The sequence below is a fragment of the Ammodytes marinus genome (genome assembly GCF_949987685.1).
Source record: "Ammodytes marinus genome assembly, chromosome: 9".
In the NCBI taxonomy this organism is placed as follows: Eukaryota; Metazoa; Chordata; class Actinopteri; order Uranoscopiformes; family Ammodytidae; genus Ammodytes; species Ammodytes marinus.
In genome coordinates, this window is record NC_137213.1 from 4,060,134 (window position 1) to 4,082,586 (window position 22,453).

The 22,453-nt window shown below is 40.6% G+C and overlaps 1 protein-coding gene across 1 annotated transcript in view; it reads left to right on the forward strand.

The window, feature by feature from the left end:
• LOC307256062 (cadherin-12-like) overlaps nucleotides 1-22,453 on the forward strand; it is a gene marked incomplete at both ends in the record, with an annotated part of 87,935 nt that overhangs the window by 59,796 nt on the left and 5,686 nt on the right. Inside the window, 5 exons of the mRNA XM_080034928.1 lie at nucleotides 4,010-4,263; nucleotides 5,454-5,590; nucleotides 10,774-10,895; nucleotides 12,127-12,241; nucleotides 13,125-13,376. Coding sequence (XP_079891054.1) covers nucleotides 4,010-4,263; nucleotides 5,454-5,590; nucleotides 10,774-10,895; nucleotides 12,127-12,241; nucleotides 13,125-13,376 — 880 coding nt within the window. The remainder of the gene's footprint in view (nucleotides 1-4,009; nucleotides 4,264-5,453; nucleotides 5,591-10,773; nucleotides 10,896-12,126; nucleotides 12,242-13,124; nucleotides 13,377-22,453) is intronic.

Sequence of the window (22,453 nt, forward strand, 5' to 3'; positions counted from 1 at the left end):
CTTTTGGCGAATTTTTCAAGAAAAATTTGAGGATGTTTGTTCAGACAGTACGACCATATTTCTAAAATGTTGTCTTAACCCGATGTATAGTTTTGGATTTATGATCACTTACGTACAAGGTATTACAAGGAAGCTAATCGGCTAATCTTTAAAGCGCTACCGTTTGGTCTTCCGATGGTCGTAGAACAATTCTTTATACAACTTTTGCTCGTGGGAGTCGGTAGAGCATAATGCTTTTGGTTTGGTCCAAATCGGGCAAAAACTGTAGGAGGAGTATGTTTTGGTGACTGACACAGTTTTTGCAGTGTAGCGAAAAATCTATATATACGCAAATGGCCGTGGCCTAAGTCAAAAGATGCAGCTGACTTGTGTGCATCTGTGGATATAAAGTGTTTGACTGTCGGACTTTCGGTGCGGAAGTTATAGCCCAAAACACATTTTCCTTTGTTGTAGCGCCACCTAATGGTCGGCATGTCTGAATTTTTTTGTCTGCGTACCAGGCACGGACCTGGATCTAGTCATGCAAGTGGCATGTCCCAACCCTTTACGGTTTGGGCTGCAGCACCATTTTAAATAAAAAGAAGAAGAAATGTTCAATATCGAAAAATCGAATCTTTAAAGCGCTAGCGTTTGGTCTTCCGATGGTCGTAGAAAAATTATTTGACCAACTTTTGCTCGTGGGAGTCGGTAGAGTATAATGCTTTTGGTTTGGTCCAAATTGGGCGAAAACTGTAGGAGGAGTATGTTTTGGTGACTGACACAGTTTTTGCGATGTAGCGAAAAACTATATATACGCAAATGGGCGTGGCCTATCTCAAAAGATTCAGCTGACTTGTGGGCATCTGTGGATATAAAGTTTTTGACTGTCGGACTTTCGGTGTGGAAGTTATACACGTTTTCCTTTTTTTGTAGCGCCACCTAGTGGCCGGCATGTCTGAATTTTTTAGTCTGCGTACCAGGCATGGACCTGGATCTAGTGATGCAAGTGGCATGTCCCAACCCTTTACGGTTTGGGCTGCAGCACCACTTTTACGGGTGGAAGAATAATAATCCCAGCAAAAACAATAGGGTTCCCTGCCCAGCAGGGCTATGGAACCGCGTTGCTCTGCAAAACGCGGTCCCAGACCCTACTCGGGCTTGGCCCCCTAATTAGCTACCTCTTACATTCCCAACCATAAAAGGGGTCAAACTTTGCAGCAGGGTGGTGCTCCATCGCATACTTCCATCTATACATAAAAGTTCCTGAAGGCGAAGAAGATCAAAGTGCTCCAGGACTGGCCAGCCCAGTCACCAGCGCCGTCGTATAGGCGGACAAGCTTTTCGGTTAAATACGCTAATAACGTTCGGACCAGAAAAGACGTGAATTACGCTGGTTGTTACTAAGTAAGTGAAATAAAACATAAGTTATAAAGCCCAACATTGTACAATGAGTAGGCTTCACCTGTCCACCTGCATTCAACGTGAACACGCGATATTTTAATCTGTTCTGTCAGTCCAGAGAAGCACAGCACTCTTCTGTCTTCTAATCGTTCAGCTTAGTTTGCCACAAATCATAAAATAATGCAAGTAGCGCTGCTGACTGAGACTAGTGTGGCAGACCCTCCTCCCTATAGCAGTGACATACAGGCAGAGAGGAGAGGAGAAATAGGCCTACTGTCACTGAACCATGTTTTTAATTTTTTTGGGGGCATTTTTTTATGCTTTTTTTATTGATAAAAGAGACAGAGGTGAAATGGGGCAGAGAGGAGAGTGACACGTAGAGAACGACCGCGGGCCGGAATCGAACCCGGGTCTGCTGCTGGGCCAAGGCCTGGGGGGGGGGGAGCCCTACCAACTGAGCTAAGGACGCCCCCGTGTTTTTAATTTTTTTAAAGTTTCCTCAGTATTCTGATGTCAGAAACAGACTATGATTTAATGATTTGGACATTATTGAGTTTATTTAAAAACATTTGGAAAAAATGCCCTCAGTTGCCCATGTAGGCTACTGTGTATATTCTATAGCCTATTTCACCCTCATCTGTGAAAAAAAAGAAAGCTGGACAACAGAGTTCTTCATGTAAAGTTAAGTGGTTTCTTTAAAGAAAAGAAAATAATATAGAAATATTACAACTTTGTGGATGTGTATTTAAATAATATTCTATTTTATATTAATATTTTTTATGGTAAATTCATGTGCTATTTCTTCAATAGCTTCATTTCATTCATCTGACTCAGGTTCTCCAAATTATTCCAAAAATAAGTAGGCCTAGTACACAGAAAAAAGTAGTTCACACAAAATTCCTCGGATTTTGCCTTAAAATTTTCCTCTCAAAGTGCACAGCACCACTACTTAATTCACTGATGTTATGCAATATATTTTTGTATTTGAAGTAAATTATTTGTTACATTTTCACATTACTCTCTGTAGGCGACAACACTTTTGTCCTGCCAACATCTGACCTTTCTGTGTTCATTAAATAATCAATATTACTTCAGTGAAGCAAATTTATTTTAGTTTATTAAACATAATTTGGGAGGGTTTTAGCTTTCATATGAGCCATTTCTAAAACCAATGGATTAATTAAAAGTCAGGTTATAAGCTGTTGTTTCTGCAAAATAGATAAGTGACAAGACTTTTGTCCGGGACTGTAGTCTTTAAGAAAAGTCCTCCACTTGAAGTAGGTAGAAATCTGCACTGACGCAAAAAGGTCCCTCTGGTCTAAATTCTGATATACAGTACAGAACAGCAGTGGAGCTCAGGAATGTGAATAAGCTTCAGAATTATGAGACTATTTGAGTGTGATATGTACTGTATATGAATGTATCGTGGAACAGTTAGCGGTGCATTTACATATCAAAGTGGCTTGTCTCCTGGCGTCTTTGTTTTGTTCATTCGGAAACGGATAAGCATAGGGAAGAATGGAAATCGACCCATCCTCTGTGTCCGAATCAATCTGTGAGTGGTTCATTCATCAAAGTGATTGCACATCAATAGCCATATATGCCGCCCTTTGAAGTCTCTCCTGTGAAGAATTAATATCTCAGGGTTTGTTTTGCAACAATAAGGCAGGTTATCTGGGCATTATCTGGGTGTTTGAATTGCCAGAAAGGAATATGTTCAGCTTTGTGTGTGAATGTTCATAATGTGTTCTTGGCTGGGCGTTCGTGTCAGGGAGGTCAGCCACAGTTACATTTCCTGATGAGGTGTTCTTGGTGCTGCACTGCACCGTGCCAATCAACATGGGAGTGAATGTAACTGTGTTTGGTTTAGATAGCAGCTCATCTGTTGGAGCAGGCAGTGAGATGGATAAGTCAGTGATTTATGTTGTTTGGATGCTTCCTTAAAGCCTCTGTAAACCTGGTCTAAATTAGGAAAAAAAAACAATAAATTACATTAAAGTTGGGTGTCTCAATACGCTTTTACAAAAATCTGATTAAAAATAAATATTCATAAATATAACATTTAGTTTATATAACATCTAGACCTCTCTACATTCTAACGATAATGACTGATAACAACTTTCATCCACCATTGTAAACTACCCGTTATAACAAAATGATTCATTCTTTAGCTAAAATATTAGACAGTTTATTTTTTATTCTTTTGAAAAAATTATAATATCCATTGATATCTTTTGGTAGAAGGCTGAAATATTCCTTCTGTGCTGGATGATTAATACACCTTTATTAACAAAATAAGGATTTTGGAACACAATAAAATACATAAATACCTTAAAGAAATAGGAAGGTTGAAATTATATTACATGAATGATCCAGCTAAAAAGACAGGAGGGTGTTAGTAGTAAAACAAGTGGTGGATGGTATTACATCTACGGTGCCCACCATCTCTACCAGTGTGTCCTTGAGCAAGACACTTAACCCAAAACTGCTCCAGGGGCATTGTGGCTGACACTACCCTCTGACCCCCTCCGAAGTTGAGAGGGGATTGGCAAAAAGAAAAATGACTGTGCCCTGTGTAAATGGACGAATAAAGAAACTTAAACCTAACTTTATTATTATGCGTTGGCAGACCCTTGACTACGAGACCAAGAAGTCTTACACCTTCAAAGTGGAGGCGTCCAACATCCAGCTGGACCCGCGCTTCCTCCACCTGGGGCCCTTTAGGGACTCGGCCACGGTCAGGGTGACTGTGCTGGACATAGACGAGCCTCCTGTCTTCACCAAGCCATCCTACTCTATGGACGTCTATGAGGACACGCCCCCAGGAACCATCATCGCCTCGGTCACGGCTCACGACCTGGACGCCAGCAGCAGTGCTGTCAGGTAACAATGAATGAAGTCATTATTTCGTAGGGAGCAATATTAAAACTGGGGTGGAGGATTTGGGGAGAAAATGGCAGTTAGGATAGAGATTCAAATCCAAATACCTTAAAGGTCACATATTATGCTAAATGCACTTTTTAAATGTGTTCTAACATATCCATGGGTCCACGGTGTGCCTAGAGACTGCCAAAATATATAAAAAAATAACAATCTCTCCTGTTCTCACTCTCCCCCTTTCTGAAACCCCCACCTCTCCCCCCCAATATACTCCAGTCAGAATTTTCCCCTTTTCTGACCTCACAAACTGGAAAGCCAGAAGCTTCCACTATGCAGCCCACACCCCTATTTCTTATTGGTCTACGGCCCTGACAGACAGAGGGCAAGGCGTATCTGGCTTCGCTTCCGGACAGGGGGCGGGGGCAGCTCAAAGATTGTATATTTACGAGGGGAGCTGCAGCTCTTTTAAAAAAATAGGCCATTGTGAGATTAACTGAACATCAGCATAGTACAATAAATTATCTGAAAGTTTTTTTCAGCAAACAATTAAAGAAAAAGGTAATAGGGACCACTAAGACCATATAATATGGTGTATAATAGTACCGAAAAGTGTATAATATGGGAGCTTTAACCGCTCCACTTGTTCTCTTTGGTCCCTCCCCTATGGTCCCTCCCTGACACGCTCTACACCAACAAAGTTGTGCCAAAGTGAATGGACAGTCCCAACAGCCAATAAGAACAGAGAATCGGAGCCTCGCTCTGATTGGTCAAAGTGTCAGCTCATGTTAACTTTAACCAAACAGAAATCATATACCCCAGCATTAAAGGCATAATTTTACGATTCATCTGAACTGCATAATTATGAAGGTTTTTTTCTTGCATAGGCTACTCGACACCATTGAAAATGAGGGTAAAGAGGATAAATAAAAGTTAAATGAAAAAAAATGAAAAACTTGGTGTAGGATGGTCCCTCCTCTTTTTGTGCCCTCCCTTAATTTCAGCTTGCATGATGGCCCTGGTAGGGCATCCGGGTATTTTTAAGCATGCTAAATCTGACCACATGTATTGGGACTTCCTATATCTTTTTCTATCTTTCTATCTACTAAATAGCAGGTAAGAATGGGGATTGGAACGCAGGGATAGTTTCAAGCCTGGGTCCTCTGATGTAACTTGTTCCCTCTCTGTGTCTACAGGTATTCTTTGGAATGGCTCACAGAGTCTGACAGCTGTTTTGATATTGACACTGTTGAAGGGACCATTTCCACTAATGATTACCTGGACAGAGAGACTACCGTCCAACACAATATCACTGTGGTGGCAACTAAAGTCAGTAAGTATTCCACGGCTAAAACATTCTTCCATCCGAAGCAAAGCATACACATCAAACGGACTGTGTCTAGAAGGTTTTTAATAATCAGGTTTTGATTTTTTGATTTCACTTTACACAAATTCAGAAGTGACGCATAGTTTTTTCCAGGTGCGTCGAGATAGTTTTCCGACATTTGGCAGTGTCACGGCGACCACTGCCATACCATGGCTTGAGCCGTTCAGTAATGGTAATGCCAGTCCCAAAAGTGGTATTCTGCGACCGGCACGCCCCGCCTCCCCCCTATAATTTCACGACAGGTATTGCCTTTACGGCAGAGGCAGGTAAAGCTAAATATAGTTGGTCTTTATTCACACGATATCACAACGTAACGCCGTAAATAAATGGATTTATTCATGTCTCTGGTCCTTTCCGTTGTAAGGATATGTGCGATCTGTTTGAAATGACAGATTCTTTATAAAACAGTCGGACTTGCTCCGGTCACGGTAGTTAGCATAGCCTCCTGAGCAGGTCGATAACAGAGAATTAGCCCTGACTAGAGAGGCAGGTTGCTATATATAGCAGGGGGTGACGTACTCGCCTAGTGCTCGTTTGGCTCAGCGGGTAGAGAGTTAATTTATGAAACAGTAGACCAGTGTCATAAACCTTTTTGTATTATTTGTGTGCCACTGTCACCTGCCATTTATACTAATAATAGTAGCCTGCCTTACAAAGCATACAATCATTAAAAACCTCCATCTTCATTCAATTGTTTCTTAATTATTTTACTTGAATTTTAGTTTTCACACTTTTGACATTGTTAATTTATGCTTCCATCATGTATTGCCAATCATATATTTGTTGGTATCAAAATTATTCTGCAGCTGGATATGAGTGGCATGTCAGTGGGAAAACGGTTGGTGCCAGTAGGGAATGGTAAATACCATTAATATTAGTGGCATGTCAGTGGAGGTGCCATTCTGAAATGGTAGTACCATTTTACAAAAGCCTGTCAAATGATGAGAGATTTATTGAAAGATGACGCTAATTTACAGGTAAAATAGAGGAAAGGCAGGAGTATTGACAGCAACACCAGTAACAAGATTACCACGAGCAAAATGCTAACTCCTGTTAGCGCGTCAATGATGGCGTTTTCATTCATAAATTAGCATTGATAAAAGTTGATAGAAATTGATACAAAAAACCACTACACCACCTCCTAATTTAAAAACATTTTTGCCATTTTTTTTTGGTATCTATTCACTTCTGGCCAATTGCACAAACTGATGACAAACACGTTACATATTCTTTATACAACTTTCATTGAAAGAAAGTAATGCCATACATCTATCTATAAAGCAAGGAAGCATCACGTGACCTGAAGTGTGTCTGTAATTTTGTGGCTCGCATATCTCTCTGAGTTTGAGTCAGATCGGCATGAGCTTCCGGATATCGCTTGCGCACAGCACAAAGGTGTGCATGCTTCATTGTGAAGTTTTTAGAAGTACGAAGGTGTGCATCCTTCATCCTTCATTGTGAAGTTTTTAAAAGTACGTGCGCACACTGAAGGCCAAAGAGCACCGTGAGCACGGAGCATGAAGTAATCTCCGAATAAACCCCGCTTCCCTCTGACGAGCGCCACACACACACACACACAGCAGACCGACACAGCCTACTTCCTCAGCAACTCCTCACCTGCTCCGCCTGTCCGCTTTAGTGGTAATGACAGCACTTAACGCTATTTTCACTGTAATAATACAGCACGGGCTCGGATGCTTCCACAAAATGTTTTATATCCGTTAAAAAGTTAAACCGGAAGACAGAACGCGCGCCCACGTCCCACACACACAGCTGACTGCTATGACATGTTAATTCACAGCACGGTCTCGGATGCTTCCACTAAATGTTTTATATCTGTTTAAAATCTAAACTGAAAGCCCGCGCGCGCACAAGTACCCCCACCCCCGCGCGCACACAAGTCACCCCCCCATGCCGACGCCGCGCATGCACACAAGTCCCCCCCACACAGCTGACTACTGACAAGTTAACTGACAGTTATCCAAACTCAGTCTTATCTTTCAAATACCTAACAGGAATGGTAATGGGGTTGACAATGTTGTCATGGCGTGCAGCATAGCCTCCTTTTATACACAGTGCAGCCATTTACTATATAGTCAACTGATTGTAAGTTTGAGTGCATTGTGCAGTATGGATGGCAGTTTGCAAGGTACCATAATATCAGATTGTATATGTAACACCTGTACAGCTCCATTCTTCTTTAGGATTCAACACTTAATTATCACATTTTGTGTTTCATTTCACTTAACAAAACACATGGAATTAGTTTGTGGTTATCTTTACACACTACACTAAGGAATGTTGCCCTACTATATACTGTAGCCAACTTCTACAAAGTAGGCTAAGTTACTGATAATAACCTTCAACAGTGTAAACTTAACCATCACTGATATCAGCCAAATGTACTGTCTAATATCTTTCTTTGTTTACCTCCTTCCTACGGGCACTGCACTAGTTATTTTAACATACGAAGACATCTATCACAGTCAGTAACAGAGGGAGACACAAGATTTTTTTTTAATTCCTATGTTATGCTCCAGAATGATTGCGGATGATTATCTGGCAAGTTTTTGGGCTGAGCTTAACACACAGACAGACAGACAGACAGACAGACAGACAGACAGACAGACAGACAGACAGACAGACAGACACACACACAGACACACACACACACACACACACACACACACACACAGAAATGGGAAGCATTTAAAGGTTTGACGAGTATCTGACTCCATCTAGTGGCCCAAAGTGTTTTGATAAACGTCGTTATTAATTTCCAGTGTCACTACTACTAATGTAGGCTATTTTATATAGAATTTAAAAAAAATTAAATATTGTGTAGTTGTCATAACCTGCTGTGAATACAACACACAGATCAGATCATTTTGAAAGACTTGCTTTAATGAACAATTAGTTGATCAATATAAGGTTAATCAGCAACTATTTTGTTAATTATTTCATTTGAATGAATTACATGTGCAATTGAGTGCTTAAAAGCAGTGTACCACAACAAATAACATTATAAATATGACATTTTTGTTTCTTTATTGTTTTGTTTTTGTAAAGCGCTCTGAGTGAGAGAAGAGCGCTATATAAATAAAATGTATTATTATTATTATTATTAAATACACAGTGATTGCGGAGCCTATAACAGATTATAACAGTGAACATATTGAATAAATTCTGCCTTGAATGTTTCTTCATGAATATTCATTATAATTGTGAAAAACGTACAACCCCAATTCCGAAAAAGTTGGGACGTTATGTAAAACATATTACAAAAAAAGGTGATCATTTGTAAATCCTTTTTTGCATATAATCAAGTTAAAAACATTATTATTTTTTTCATTATTCTGAATAATGTCAGCAATACATTACAAAAAAGATGGGACAGGGGCATTAAAAGATTGAGAAAGCTGTAGTGTAGAATATTAAAAAACACCTGTTTGGAACATTACTCACAGACACATGTTAACTGGTAACAGGTGATATTATCATGAATGGATATAAAGGGGCATCCCGTAAAGATTCAGTCTTCACAAGCAATAATGGGGTGAGGCTCAACACTTTGGGAAGAACTGCAGAGGAAAACAGTCCAACAGTTTAAAAACAACATTCCTGCAAATAATTTAAGGTTTACACGATCTACTATCCATTATGTAATTAAAAGATTTAGAGAATCCAGATAAATCTCTGCACGTAAGGGGCAATGTCCAAAATTTAAATGTAATGCCTGTGACCTCAGGTGGCACTGCATTAAAACATAACATGGTTTTATAAAGGATATGCGTGAACGAGCATGGTACTTAAGAACATGTGGGATTTATCAAGATTGATGACTTACTGGTGTGCGTACGATAGGCCAGCGCACGTTTGATAAATACAGATTTTTTTGTACTTAAGCACATACTAAATTTCATTCTTAAGAGTGAATTTAGAACCTTTTCTACGCACTGTTCATAAATGAGGCCCCTGGCTTTTGTGCGTCACCATCTTGTGAGATTTTTACTCCGCCTCGGGGGGAGGGAGATACGCCCATCTAGCTGACGTATACCTCCGAGGTAAAGTATGGGACAACGGGCGAAGAGCTGTCACTCAAGAGATCGCGCAAATACATTTTAACTTCCAAAAGGATAAAAACTAGCCTGCTAGAAAAAAATTCACCCCCCTCAGTGTTGTCATGAGGGGGGTGAGATATGACATGAGATATGACCTAAACATACAGACTAGAATGTTTTTTTTGGACCAGGCCGTAAATAGGTTTAATAAGACTGTGAAAACGGCCTGTTTAACAAGTGAGTCAAAGAAAAATGCATCAGTCTTGGTACCACGTCACCGTGGCCACCGGAAGGTACTGCAATGTTTGTCCTTATTGGATGCTGGTAGAACTCGCTGTGGTTGGGGTTTGGTCTGCACATTATTGCACCAAAACAGTAGAAGTTTTTGTTGTGGAATTAAGCTGATACACTCGAGTACAGGTGTGACGGGGGGTACTTTATTGACAGTTGAATAAACATGGATCTCAGTCAGGCTAGCTTGTTAGGATGCAAGGTAAAAGACACGGTCTTCCCTTCATTCAGACGGGGGAGCAGGGTGCACATTGAAAGCTAGCACTCTCGTCCGAGCCAGCCTCCATATATCTTAATATCAAACCCGGCTCCCCCCTTCCCCTGCAGCTGCTTCGCTATCTCAACTGTCAGGGTCACTGCGCCCTGAGTTTTGGCAAGTCTCCCACACACACAACTTTTCTCAGTATCACACTTTCAGGAAAACTGGCTCTCTTCTAAATTTTCTTTAATTGTATTTTGCACTGCATGTTTGCAAAAAAATGTGTACCCGCATATGCAAACAAAATTGCACAACTGTAAGGTCAGTGTCTGTTGTATTTTTGTATTCATAAAAACAGTTGTTTATTTATTTAGTGCGTGTTGGCATCTTTGAGCAAAATACCCCCAAAATTTCCGCTGCGACGCGTTGCTCTGCGCCTCCTGTACCCTTTGGCAGGGACCACCTTGACTAAGATATTTCCTGGGGGAAACACTGACTGTCAGTATATGTTGAATAATGCAGACATGAGGCTGTGTCACTGATGTATATATTTATAGATGTCATAATGCCTGTTCCAGACAACCCCGTGCTGTGGACCAAAGTGTCTGTGACCGTCACCGTGCTGGATGTGAATGAGTTCCCTCCTCAGCTGGCCGTTCCTTCAGATACCTTCGTATGTGAAAACTCCAGAGTGGGACAGGTAAACACAATGCTGTCGCTTTGAAACATATTCAGTGTAACAAAAGGGATGTTGCATATCTTTTTTTTAAATACTTTATTTTTGGATAATAATAATAAACAACTAACTAGTTTACAGGTCTCAAAGGAATACCAATTACATTGTTTAAACCATAAGCAGAAAATAAAAAGTCAACGAGCCGTCATGTAGGTGCCTTCAGTACAGTATCTGTTTAAATGTTTCTGCTTTTCCTGAAATCTCATTATTTCAGTGTTTAGTGTTTATTTGACTAAACCTTGTCTGTTTGCTTCTTGTATAGTTCTCCTATACAACCATCTTCAATGGCCATTATCTCAACATTATTATTTATTTTTTTGAATACTCCGAACCACAAATCTCAACTTCTGAAGCACCATCAACTAAACTTTCCATACCCATTCTTAGCACTGTTCTGAAGGTTATTACAGAGGGATTTACAAAAAAGGATACATTTGTTATTAAAAAAATTGATGGAAATGTATTTTTGAAAACCTGTGCATTGTACTTTTTGCTTTATAAAATGGAAGAAAAAAGCCTGTATCCAAAATCTGTTCTGTACGAACTTTGGACACTTAATGTTGTAGAAAATGATGTCAAAATTGTATCTCTTTATCCAACATTTGTTTTTTAATAGGATACCAATTTACGCATAATTAGTTGGTAGATACTGACGAATTGTTGTTTATTGGCACATTCCATTTCGTGATGATATCTAAACTTTTGACCCTATTAACCTGCTTTGTCTTAAAACGTAACAACATGCAACTCCCCATTCATTTTCTTTCTTGCCCTTTTCTTATAGCAGCCGAAGAGATTTTAACCAGAGATCTTTCAGTTGTAATCTTATAATTCACATTGTTTTGCATTATTTGATTCTCATTTAAATGACACTGCTGATTAATATTATTTTATTATTATTTCATATATGCATGTTCTGGATAACATTTCAAGAGATACTATTTATGTCCAAGATATTAATTCCTTCCCACCTCTTGTTTTAGGGAGGGTGGGGGGGAGTTAAGTTGGGGAATCAGTTTAGTAGTGAACGAGCACATGCAAGACTACTGTGTACTTGTTCCCACCATCCAGAAGAGACCGGAGTACGCTACCGACTAAAATAAGGGTTACACATTCATAAGCCACCAACTTATATCTTGAGTATTCCCTTCACCATTGTGCTGAATAGAAGCCACTGTGTTTGCTCCCTGACCAGGTGATTCAGACGGTCAGTGCTGTGGACATGGACCTTCCTCCGGTTGGCCAGAGGTTCTTCTTCAAGTCCCCGAAAGAGCTACGCAACAGAAACTTCACTGTGCGAGATTTTGGCAGTGAGTAAGGGGTGGGTGGGGGGGGGGGGGGTAAAAGGGAGCTGTTGTAATCTATTGTGGGACAAATTTTGAATTTGAAATTAAATTAATAATAAAAAACAAAATTAATTTGACATGCTGCCTCCTACATGGTGAGCAGACGAGGGACATTGTGAGGTTAAGAATCCTCCGATAAGTGCACAATTTCTAGGTGTACCTGGCTTCTTATTATCTGTATTGTGGCTCTTCTATCACTTCATTGAGGATTTCGATAACAGGAGCAGCTGTTGGAAACCTGTAGAGGAAATGGGTGGAGGGCCTGCTGTGAGCCTATCGAGGTGGGCTGCAGGGGGATTTCTAGGCCTGTCCCTACACCTGGTACTCAGACTCCTTGGCATTAGAGGGTTGTAGGAGAGGAAAGCCACCAGGAACATCAGTGAAGCTGCAAGAGAAAGCTTCAGGGTGGTTGTGGATCACCTCAGCTATGCTAATATGCTACACGCGTTCTGCTTCTTACTGCCCATCAATACGTGGAATGCTCATCATTGTTAGACAAAGTGTAATACAAAAAGTATTTCTCATAATATGAATTAATCTGGTAGAAATGTATGAGGATATGTATAAAGGGGGAAAAAAGTTCCATTCACCACGTAGTGTGATACTAGTGTAACCTGTTGTGGTCATTTTCAGGACTTTCGTCTTGGGTAGAGATTTTGTCACACATCCCATGTTGTTCAATGGGGTCATATCAGTCTATAACAGTTGAGATATTTTCCGCTAAATGAAGCGCATACAAATCTTACCCAGGAGCTAGACTATCGAGTTGATTTGATTTATCTGATGTGGTTTTTGACAGCAGTGATTGTCAGTGATGTAACCCCGTCTCCTGTGTTGGTTCCTACAGACAACACAGCTGGCATAGTGACCCGGCGTGGAGGCTTCCAGAGGCGGCTGCAGGACGTTTATGTGCTCCCTGTTGTGGTGGAAGACAGCGGCTACCCGGCCCAGAGCAGCACAGCCACACTCACCATCAGAGTGTGTTACTGTGGGACAGGGGGCTCGCTGCTCACCTGCTCCGCTGAGGCTGTCTTCCTGCCAGTGGGCCTCAGCACTGGTGCTCTCATGGCTATACTGCTCTGTGTAGCTCTGTTCATTGGTAAGCTATTTTTTTATTTTACATAACTACAACACAGGGACACAAACAACAGTGTTCATAGGACTAAAACCAGCACATCATACTTTTTCACCAGCAATGTTTCAAGGTGCACTATGCAGAGGAGGGGGATTTGTTTACATTTGCAGAGCCAACAGTTAGTTTACAAACATATTTTCTCTACACGTTATTCTTAGTATTGAGTAATTAAATCATCATAAATCGAAACAAAGTCATTTTGATGAACATGGAACCAAACTTAAGACTAGAATATGTTTTTTACATTACATTTAATGTCATTCATTATCCAAACGACTTACAACCGGGGCACACATTCATACACTGATAGCTTCAGTCTCCACGCAGGGTGCAAGCTAACTATCGGGAGCAATCTAGGGTTCAGTGTCTTGCCCAGGGACACTTGGACATGTGGCGGGGAGACGGGGGATCGAACCATCGACCCTGCGGTTGTGGGTCGACCACCCTACCCACTGAGCTACATCCCACTATGTTTGTAAACAAAAAAGTGAGTCCTGCTACTGTAAACAACAACAGTGAAACAGTAACGTAAAGTAAAGTACCTTTCAGTGTTCCCGAGATCCAATTTCCAACAAAAGTTTGTTTTTCCAGTTATTAGAATATACCTTCTAAAATATTCAGTTATCTTACGTTCTACGCACCTCCTCTCCTGAATAAACTTCACTAAAGTAATATCAGAAAGTTTATGTATTTATAGCATACCAAGTTTTTTATTTTATTATAATAAATACCTGAGTACAAGCTATATTACATGTTCATAAACTTCCCTAATTTGATAAAAGAAAGATTAACCCCGCAAGAAACCTTCCTAAAGCTTAAAGGATCTTTTAAACATAACAGCAGTTAATATTGGAAGACGGTCTTTTGTCCCGCTTCTCAAGAATCACTGCATGATAAGGAGAGGCGTTTTACTAGTGAGTTGATGTATTGAATGTGCTTTAACACTAGAGGGCAACAGAAATCCATGACACACCTCTACCTATCTCTATGGACGTGGTGTAGTACACTCAGAGAAACCATCTGAAATCATTTCTGTTTCTGTTAGAGAGAATTCTAGTTACATAACCACCGGACCAACCAAAATGAAAACGTGCAGGGCCGCTATGTTGCTTCCTTGCTTTGTTACGTTACAGACAAATAAGAAATAAAACTAAAGGAGTGTGAAAGCAGATAGATAGATAGATAGATAGATAGATAGATAGATAGATAGATAGATAGATAGATACTTTATTAAACTCTGAAAGCAAATGCTGCTGTGGCAAATATATGGCCAGAATCCAAACAACAAAAGTTAATTCATCCTTATCTCACAACTGATTCACCCCAATCATGAGAGATGCATGCAGTTCTCTACCTCAGAGAGAGAGAGAGAGAGAGAGAGAGAGAGAGAGAGAGAGAGAGAGAGAGAGAGAGAGAGAGAGAGAGAGAGAGAGAGAGAGAGAGAGAGAGAGAGAGAGAGAGAGAGAGAGAGAGAGAGAGAGAGAGAGAGAGAGAGAGAGAGAGAGAGTAGCATTATCAAAGAAGAATGGCAGTGTCCTGAGGGCAAAGTGCCTTTTATTGGTATCGTCTGTAGTAAGGGAGTACAACTGATGGAGGACATAAAGGAGGAGAGGGGGGAGGATGGGCTAATAGCTACTAACATAACATCCACCTTTTCTCATGTCTGACAGAGAGAAACATTTACTCACATACTGTATATGTCAGGATCGCAATGAGGCACCTTGCTGAGGGCAGGCTTAAAGGAATCCTGGCACTGTGTTAATCATTGAAGACCTTAACAATTCCCAAAACAGAAAAACAAAGATGGTTCCTTAGAGAAGATACAATAAGAAATTGCCACTGCTTGTCAATAACAAAGCAATGAAAGAGATTTTAGTGTTTTCCTCCCGTGAATGTTCTTTGTTTTGGATTCTGCTATTGTTTCATGAACTTCTGAGATGAGACAATTTTAAAATGACCCAGCCAATATAATCATCCATCAAACCTGGACGAAAGTACAGTATGAATTAGTTTAATTTATTGAGTGTTTGAATAATTGTTTGTAATATCAGTAAAAAAAAAAAAAAAATTAAAAAGCCACATAAGTAGTTATAACAAAATGGTTTGAGCTCAGACAAAAAAAATTGTTAAGATAGATAGATAGCTTTATTGTCATATGCACCGTTACAGCACAATGAAATTTGCCTTTTCAGTACACACCTCTCCAAGACAGGAGATAGTGTAACTGCAGGGTCGCAGCGGTGCCCTCTTAAGGAGGGATTTTAAATGATGACTGACTCCTGAAGCAGGAAGTCAAAGCGCAGCACCTCTGAGTTATAAAGCCGATTAACCTACCTTTGTTTTTTCTGTCAGGATTTTGACTTTGGTTATAGAAAGATGTTGTCTATGAAGATGAGGCTACACTCAAGGCCTAATTAGGATTAATAAATCATCTTCTCTGACCTTTAAGGACTATCAGCATAACATTAAAACCAATCCTAAAGTGAACATGAAACCATTGTAGATACCTCTGTTTGTGTGCTCTGGTCTTGGTTAGAATAATCCAAGCGTGAAGAACTGACTCGCTGATGATCTTTCCAGATCAATAGAGAAGAGGCAAAGTTGAATTTCCGAGCTCTTAGAATTATACCCCTTTCTTTTTTTAAGATAATCTTTCTTGGCATTTTTGCTTTTTATTTTTTGGAGAGACTGAGATGGAATGGGGTAGAGGGGAATGACATGCAGACAACGACTGAGCCTCAAGCTCTATCCACTACATCACGAGCCAGATTTTATTCCCTTGATTGTAGAATGTGATAGATAAATGATGGTAAAAAGTGACACCCACGTTGATAAAACCCATCTTATCCATTCTCATCTCATATTATTTAATTTTTGTTCTTGAAGGATAATTTAGGAGAGATTATGTTTTTGGGTTGTTCGTCCATACAAACGTCCGTCTGTATGTACGTCCGGGCCAAGTTTGCACAAAAGTCAATTTCGACTCAAGAATACACAGATTGGGATTTTTGTCATATTTAGCACAGCTTTACTCTTGGACTTGAGTGTAAACTGTAGATTTCAGATGTCAAACCTTACACATTGTGAAGTGTCAGTTACTTTGGACCATATTGTAGCTTCATAAGAGCTTATTTAAAGCATTGCCTACCACCACTGGACTTTCACCATTCTACAATTGCATGCCTAGCCACCAGACAGTTATTCTAGTTATTTTTCAAGAAAAAAGACAGACTTCAAAGGAGACTGAGTACAGTCATACTAGGTCAGAATCAGTGTTGCCAGTTACTTTGAAAAAGTAATCCGATTACTGATTACTAGTTACTCCTCAAAATAGTAACTTAGTTACATTACTGATTACTTGATGTTGAAAGTAACTAAGTTAGATTACAAGTTACTTTATTAGTTACTTTTAGCTGCAACAACACCCCCTGCTGCCTCAAAATTAAAAAAAATACAACCGGTTTTGCCAATACTAACTTTATTGGAAGTGCAATGTCAACAATGTATCTCCTGACAATTAAAGTTGAACTTCGAATCATTTTCCTGAAAAAATTTATGTTTTTATAAAAAACAGTCTATTCTGACTTCACAACATAAATACATGTTTTTCTAAAAAATTTAATTGAGTCTTTTCTGACTTCACAACATAAATACTTGCTTTTAAAAAACAAAAAATAGACAGTCTTTTCTGAATTCTCAACATAAATACTTGCTTTCATAAAAAAATAATTGAGTCTTTTCTGAATTCTCAACATAAATACTTGCTTTGATACAATAGAAAATAAAGACAGTCTTTCTTGACATATTCTTTTAGAGCAGCAAGGAGTGGTTCGACAACATTGGTATCATGTCTACTTTTTTGGCTTATGAGTGAAACAGTGGAGTGGGGCGGTTAAACCAGTGGTTGTACCTCATTAACAGAAGCTTCTCAAACCTCTTGTCAGAAAGTCTATTTCTTCTAGGCGTGAGCACCAAACCTCCCAGACTGAAAAGCCGCTCCACAGGAGCATTTGATGGGGTTGGAGAGTTATACTTCAAGAAAATGATCTTTATGTTTGAAAACTGATGCAGAATCTGAAGGTCATAAGCTGACCTCAGGTAGTCCATGACTTCCTTTTCTGCACAGTAGGTCTCCTCTGTCTCTTCCTCAAAAGTGAAAAAGTCCATCTCACCTTGGCCGGTAGATGTGGTGGGCACACTGGCAGGGCTCTGTCCTGCAGGAGCAGTTTTGCGGCACTCTGCTGTCAGAAGCTCTTTTACTCTCTCCCTCCTACCTGCATCTCTCATCCATCGGAGTTTGAATTTTGGACAACTGACAGCTGCGAGAAGGGCATCTTTGTCGTCCAACACACCGGCAAAACGAGTCTGGATAGCCTGAAAAATATAATTGATATGTTTATGCCTACAAGGCCTAATATTTATTATGTAATTCAATAACTTTCAAGCCATGCCTAATGTGGGATCAATATTATGGATTATTGGTTTTAAGTTACTTACTGACATTCGTATTTGTTTTAATCTTTTTTGTAATGATAATGAATATTCTGTTCCATGTTTATGAATAGTGTGATGATGCAAGACATTTTAACTAGCTTAAAGATGGAACATACCTGCACTATGGCATTTGGAAGGCCTGCAGTCATCCTGGAGAGGGCATCTTTCACAGCCAGGGTCTTCTGCATCAGAACTTCTAGTGTGGGTAGTAAAGTCCCATAAGGACAGTCGCCTTGTAAAATGTCCAGGGCTGCAGTCAGGGGCTTCATGGCGGTGCAGTACTCATGCAGGAACTGGTACTCTTTGTCTTTGAAGCATGGAACTCCCAGCTTGGTGCACAGAGTATTCAGCTCACCCATGGGGATTTCTGCTATTCTCTTTACAGCATCAAAAAAGGAATTCCACCGTGTGGATGTTGGTACCAAAAGCTTTCTTTTGCTTACTTCCTCCACTGTTTCTGATGCAAGGGCAGATCTACTTGCTTTTGTCCATAGAGCTGTGCATTTTGCTGTGCTGCTCCTATACACAGCCTTGCTCTCTGCATTAGAAGTTAAATATTTCTCCACATCACTTGTGGAAATTAAATTGATGGTGTGTGAAGCACACCTGTAGTGCGGGGGAAGAGACAGCTGGCCATCACTTTCATCCGTAGCCGAGAGGATTTCTGAGAGATCTAAAAAAGCGACGTCATCATCTGTGGGGGTGGACACCTCATCATCGGACTCTTTGACAGGCTGATAAACTTTAAATGCTTTCACAAAGTTGGATCCATTATCAGTCACTGTTGCGACTACTTTGTTCAGTAGCCCATATGAACAGTGAATGTTTTCGAGTTCTGCACCAATAACATCATACGTGTGTCTACCGCGAATTCTCCGACATGCCAATGCAGCCTTATTGCGCTCTAATGTGGATCTACTGATCCAGTGGAGCGTTACTCCCATATAGCTTCTGTTGTTGGCGGTCCAGATGTCCGCAGTAGTCGACACAAAGTCGACCTCATTTAGCGCGGCCTTCAGATTTCTCTCCATCTCTGCATACTCTGTATCCAGGTATAATGAAAACTGTGTTCTGTGAGGCAGCCCTGCATTGTGACTGGTAGGGATTTTATTTAGTATGGCACGAAACGAGGGCGAGTCAACCGTGTTTAAGGGCAGCATTTCCTCGACAACATACTGTCCGACCAACTTCTTCAACTCCCCCCCACTTACTGTTTTTTCACCGAAGTTCAGCTTTTGTTGTTTGGGGGGTGGCTGCCCCGGTGCCGGCGGGGGACCTCCTCCTGCATTAGCAGCTCTCCGCTTCGATCCAGGTGGCACTTGCTCGGTTAGTTAGTCTCCTCCTCTCAGCCAGGTTACTACATTAAATAAATTTAGGAACTACTAGCGCCGAAAAAAAAACACAAAAAAACAAGCAGGCTAAATGACTGTCTATCTCCCACAACAGACAGTGCTGCACTGCCACAGGTGCGGTGCGCATAGCCTATGCCGACTCATTCACCGTCCTTCTCATAGCTCAAAAATATTCACACACACACACACACACACACACACACACACACACACACACACACACACAAAGGAGGAAAAAAGACAGGCATATGCTTGGAAGAGTGAGAGGGGGCGGGTGTCCGTTTGAAGGAGACGATTGCAGCTAGCAAACAAAAGTGAGACACAGAGGAAGATTGAGAGATACTGTTTTGAACCTATTGTTAATTAGGCACCCACTAAATCAATAATGCACAGACACTGCGGAGAATAACACAAGACGTATTCCTACCTTCATGCTTATTTGCCCGGAGCTTCCCATAAAACGTCCCTCTCTATGCTTCTTTCTTTACTCTTTAATCCCGGGCGGGCCGTGTCAGCAAGCTACATGTGCAGCTCCGCTATCGCCTCACCTCTTTTGCACCGGGTGAAAGGGCAATATAGAAGTGCGATTAACCTGCGTTAATTTTTTTAATCGCGTACATTTTTCTGTGATTAATTAATCGAAATGAACGCGTTAATTTGACAGCCCTAATATATATATATATATATATATATATATATATATATATATATATATTAGAGGTGGGCATAGATTAATTTCTTTAATCTAGATTAATCTAGATTAATTTTGGAATTAATCTAGATTAATCTAGATTAAAATGGCTCATTTGAATTCATTCATAATATGTGTGTGCTCCTAAATAATGACTCAAAGTAAGTCTTTGAGAACGTGTTTCTCAAGCCAGGTGGCGCATCAGACCAGGGGCTGGTGCACACCTAATGCATCAAGTTAACTTGCGTGCAGAAAGAGGATGTCACGGAACTCATGTCCGTTAGCTTTTCGATATAAGACTGTCAAAATAAAAGTAATATACATTCCACAATTTCCCCCAGGATTGATAAAGTAATTATTCAAAAAAAGAAGAGGATGAAGAAGAACACACACTTTATTAATCCCTGGGGGGAAATTCAGTTTTACACCTTATTTGTTGTTACACATATAACACACACACAAACACACACACTCACAGAGGCCCAAAATACAGACATGCAACCTGGACCTATTACACACACATTGGATGGAGAGATGTCAGAGTGGGCAGCCAGTCTCACAGAGACGGCGCTCTGAGCAGTTTCGGGGTTCGGTGCCTTGCTCAAGGGCGCCCTGGCAGTGCACAGGAGGTGAACTGGCACCTTTCCAGCTACCAGTCCACACTCCAATATTGGTCCGTGCTCTAGCCCAAGTCCCCACAGACTGAGCTTCTGCCGCCCCAACTTGTTGGAAGGTATTTTAACAAAATAAACAACAAAAAAAGGATTTTGCTGACTCATGTTCCCTAATAGTAAAGTTGCAGTAGTTATGGTCATGCTGCTGGGGGAACCAGAATAGTTATATTTCTCAGTTCAGTTTGGCTCAGATGGTGCAGACTGTTTTTCTCTGTCAGGCATTAGCTTTCTGCTACATTATAGCCTGGAGACATCTCAATAATATACCAAGCCAACAACCCAACGTATACCTCTCCTCTTGTAACAACACTCAATAACTCCTCTTCTAATAATTACACAGCGTTATTCCACCACCTGCAGCAGGATAAAGTGCTGCCGCTGATTCTGCTGAAACTGAATTGGAAACGTATCTATGTTTTTCTATATGTTTTGCCCTCTTCCATTGTATATCTCCCTGTATCGTCCCTTTTGTGTAATTTGCTTGCCTTTGTGAATCTACGTATTGATGCACTTTAGCGAATAGATTACTGCACTACAAAGAAAACCAATGGACAGCACATGGCTTTCAGTGGGAGGATGGGTCACATACTGATTGCAGACCTAATGTATAGTGGCAAGATTAATATTTCTGGAACAGTATTTGTTTCTTTTCAAGATCCTTAGTCCATGCATATTCCAAGGTTTGCTCTCCTCCTGCAGCTAGACCATCACAAAAAATCCCCTGATGCAGACGTAAGATGCTTTTTCTATGAAGTCTCCCAAAGAGCTGAACATGCTGAAACATCAACATATACCAGCACATACTAGCATCCCACATTAACCCAGCTCTAGTCTATTTTGTTCAGACTACACCTGAGGGGATGTTGTTTGTTTCCTTTCATGGACACTGATCTGCTTCACGGATTAGATGTTGGCCATGGTTTTCTAATGGGGGGAAGAAAGGCGCGGAACAGTTTCCATAGAAGAATGCCTTCAAACTATTAAAACTACAGTATGAAGTGATATGAAAATGCCATATGCATGACAAATGTAAGATATAGGGAGCTTTGCCGCCCATGATCTCCTTTGTGGAAAAAAAGTTGCTCCAAGAAAATCTCGATACATTCATTTAAAGATAACACCATCTGCCGGAGGATGCACAACAGGCCCCCAGGACTGTGCCTTCTCCGAGCAGCCAGCATGGACATGTGGCCAACCCATTGGTACTGCATGCTATGAATGGGGCTGGCGGGTGGAGCTTATTTTCATGGTAGCCCTAAGGCAGATTTTCCCGTCCACACCAATACAAGCGGCGAACAAGATTGTGTCGCTGCAGAATTTTTCTGGATATCAATCATAGGCTCAAACTTATCTTTAGACCATATACTATTAAAACTGAAGTTTTTTCATTTCAAAATGCCACATCAAGCGTTTTATTAGCCCAACGGCTTTTAACGGCTTTCAGTTTGTTTTCGAGGGAGGAGGAGGGAGTGGGCAGCCGTGGGCAGCTGAACAGAGTCGTAGTGAAACAAATGTTTCGGTTTTCGGCCCGGTCTCCGAGAAGGCTCAGTGCTTTCTTTATAGGTCCATGCTCAGTGCACGGCTCCATTACCTTCTCGTGTCTGAGGTTTTTTCTTTTACTTAACATGAAGGACGTTGATAGTTTTTTGGCCTTTTGGTGACTTTTTAACACTTAGAGTCGCCAAGGGATTTGTAGGACTAGTTCAGCTGTTTGACGAGTGCGCTCAATAACTCTCACGTCCCTCTGCTTGCGATCATTGCGATTCACCATTTATACATTTGTTCAAAAGATCCAAATACAAAGTGGGTGATTTTGATTTTTAAAATCAC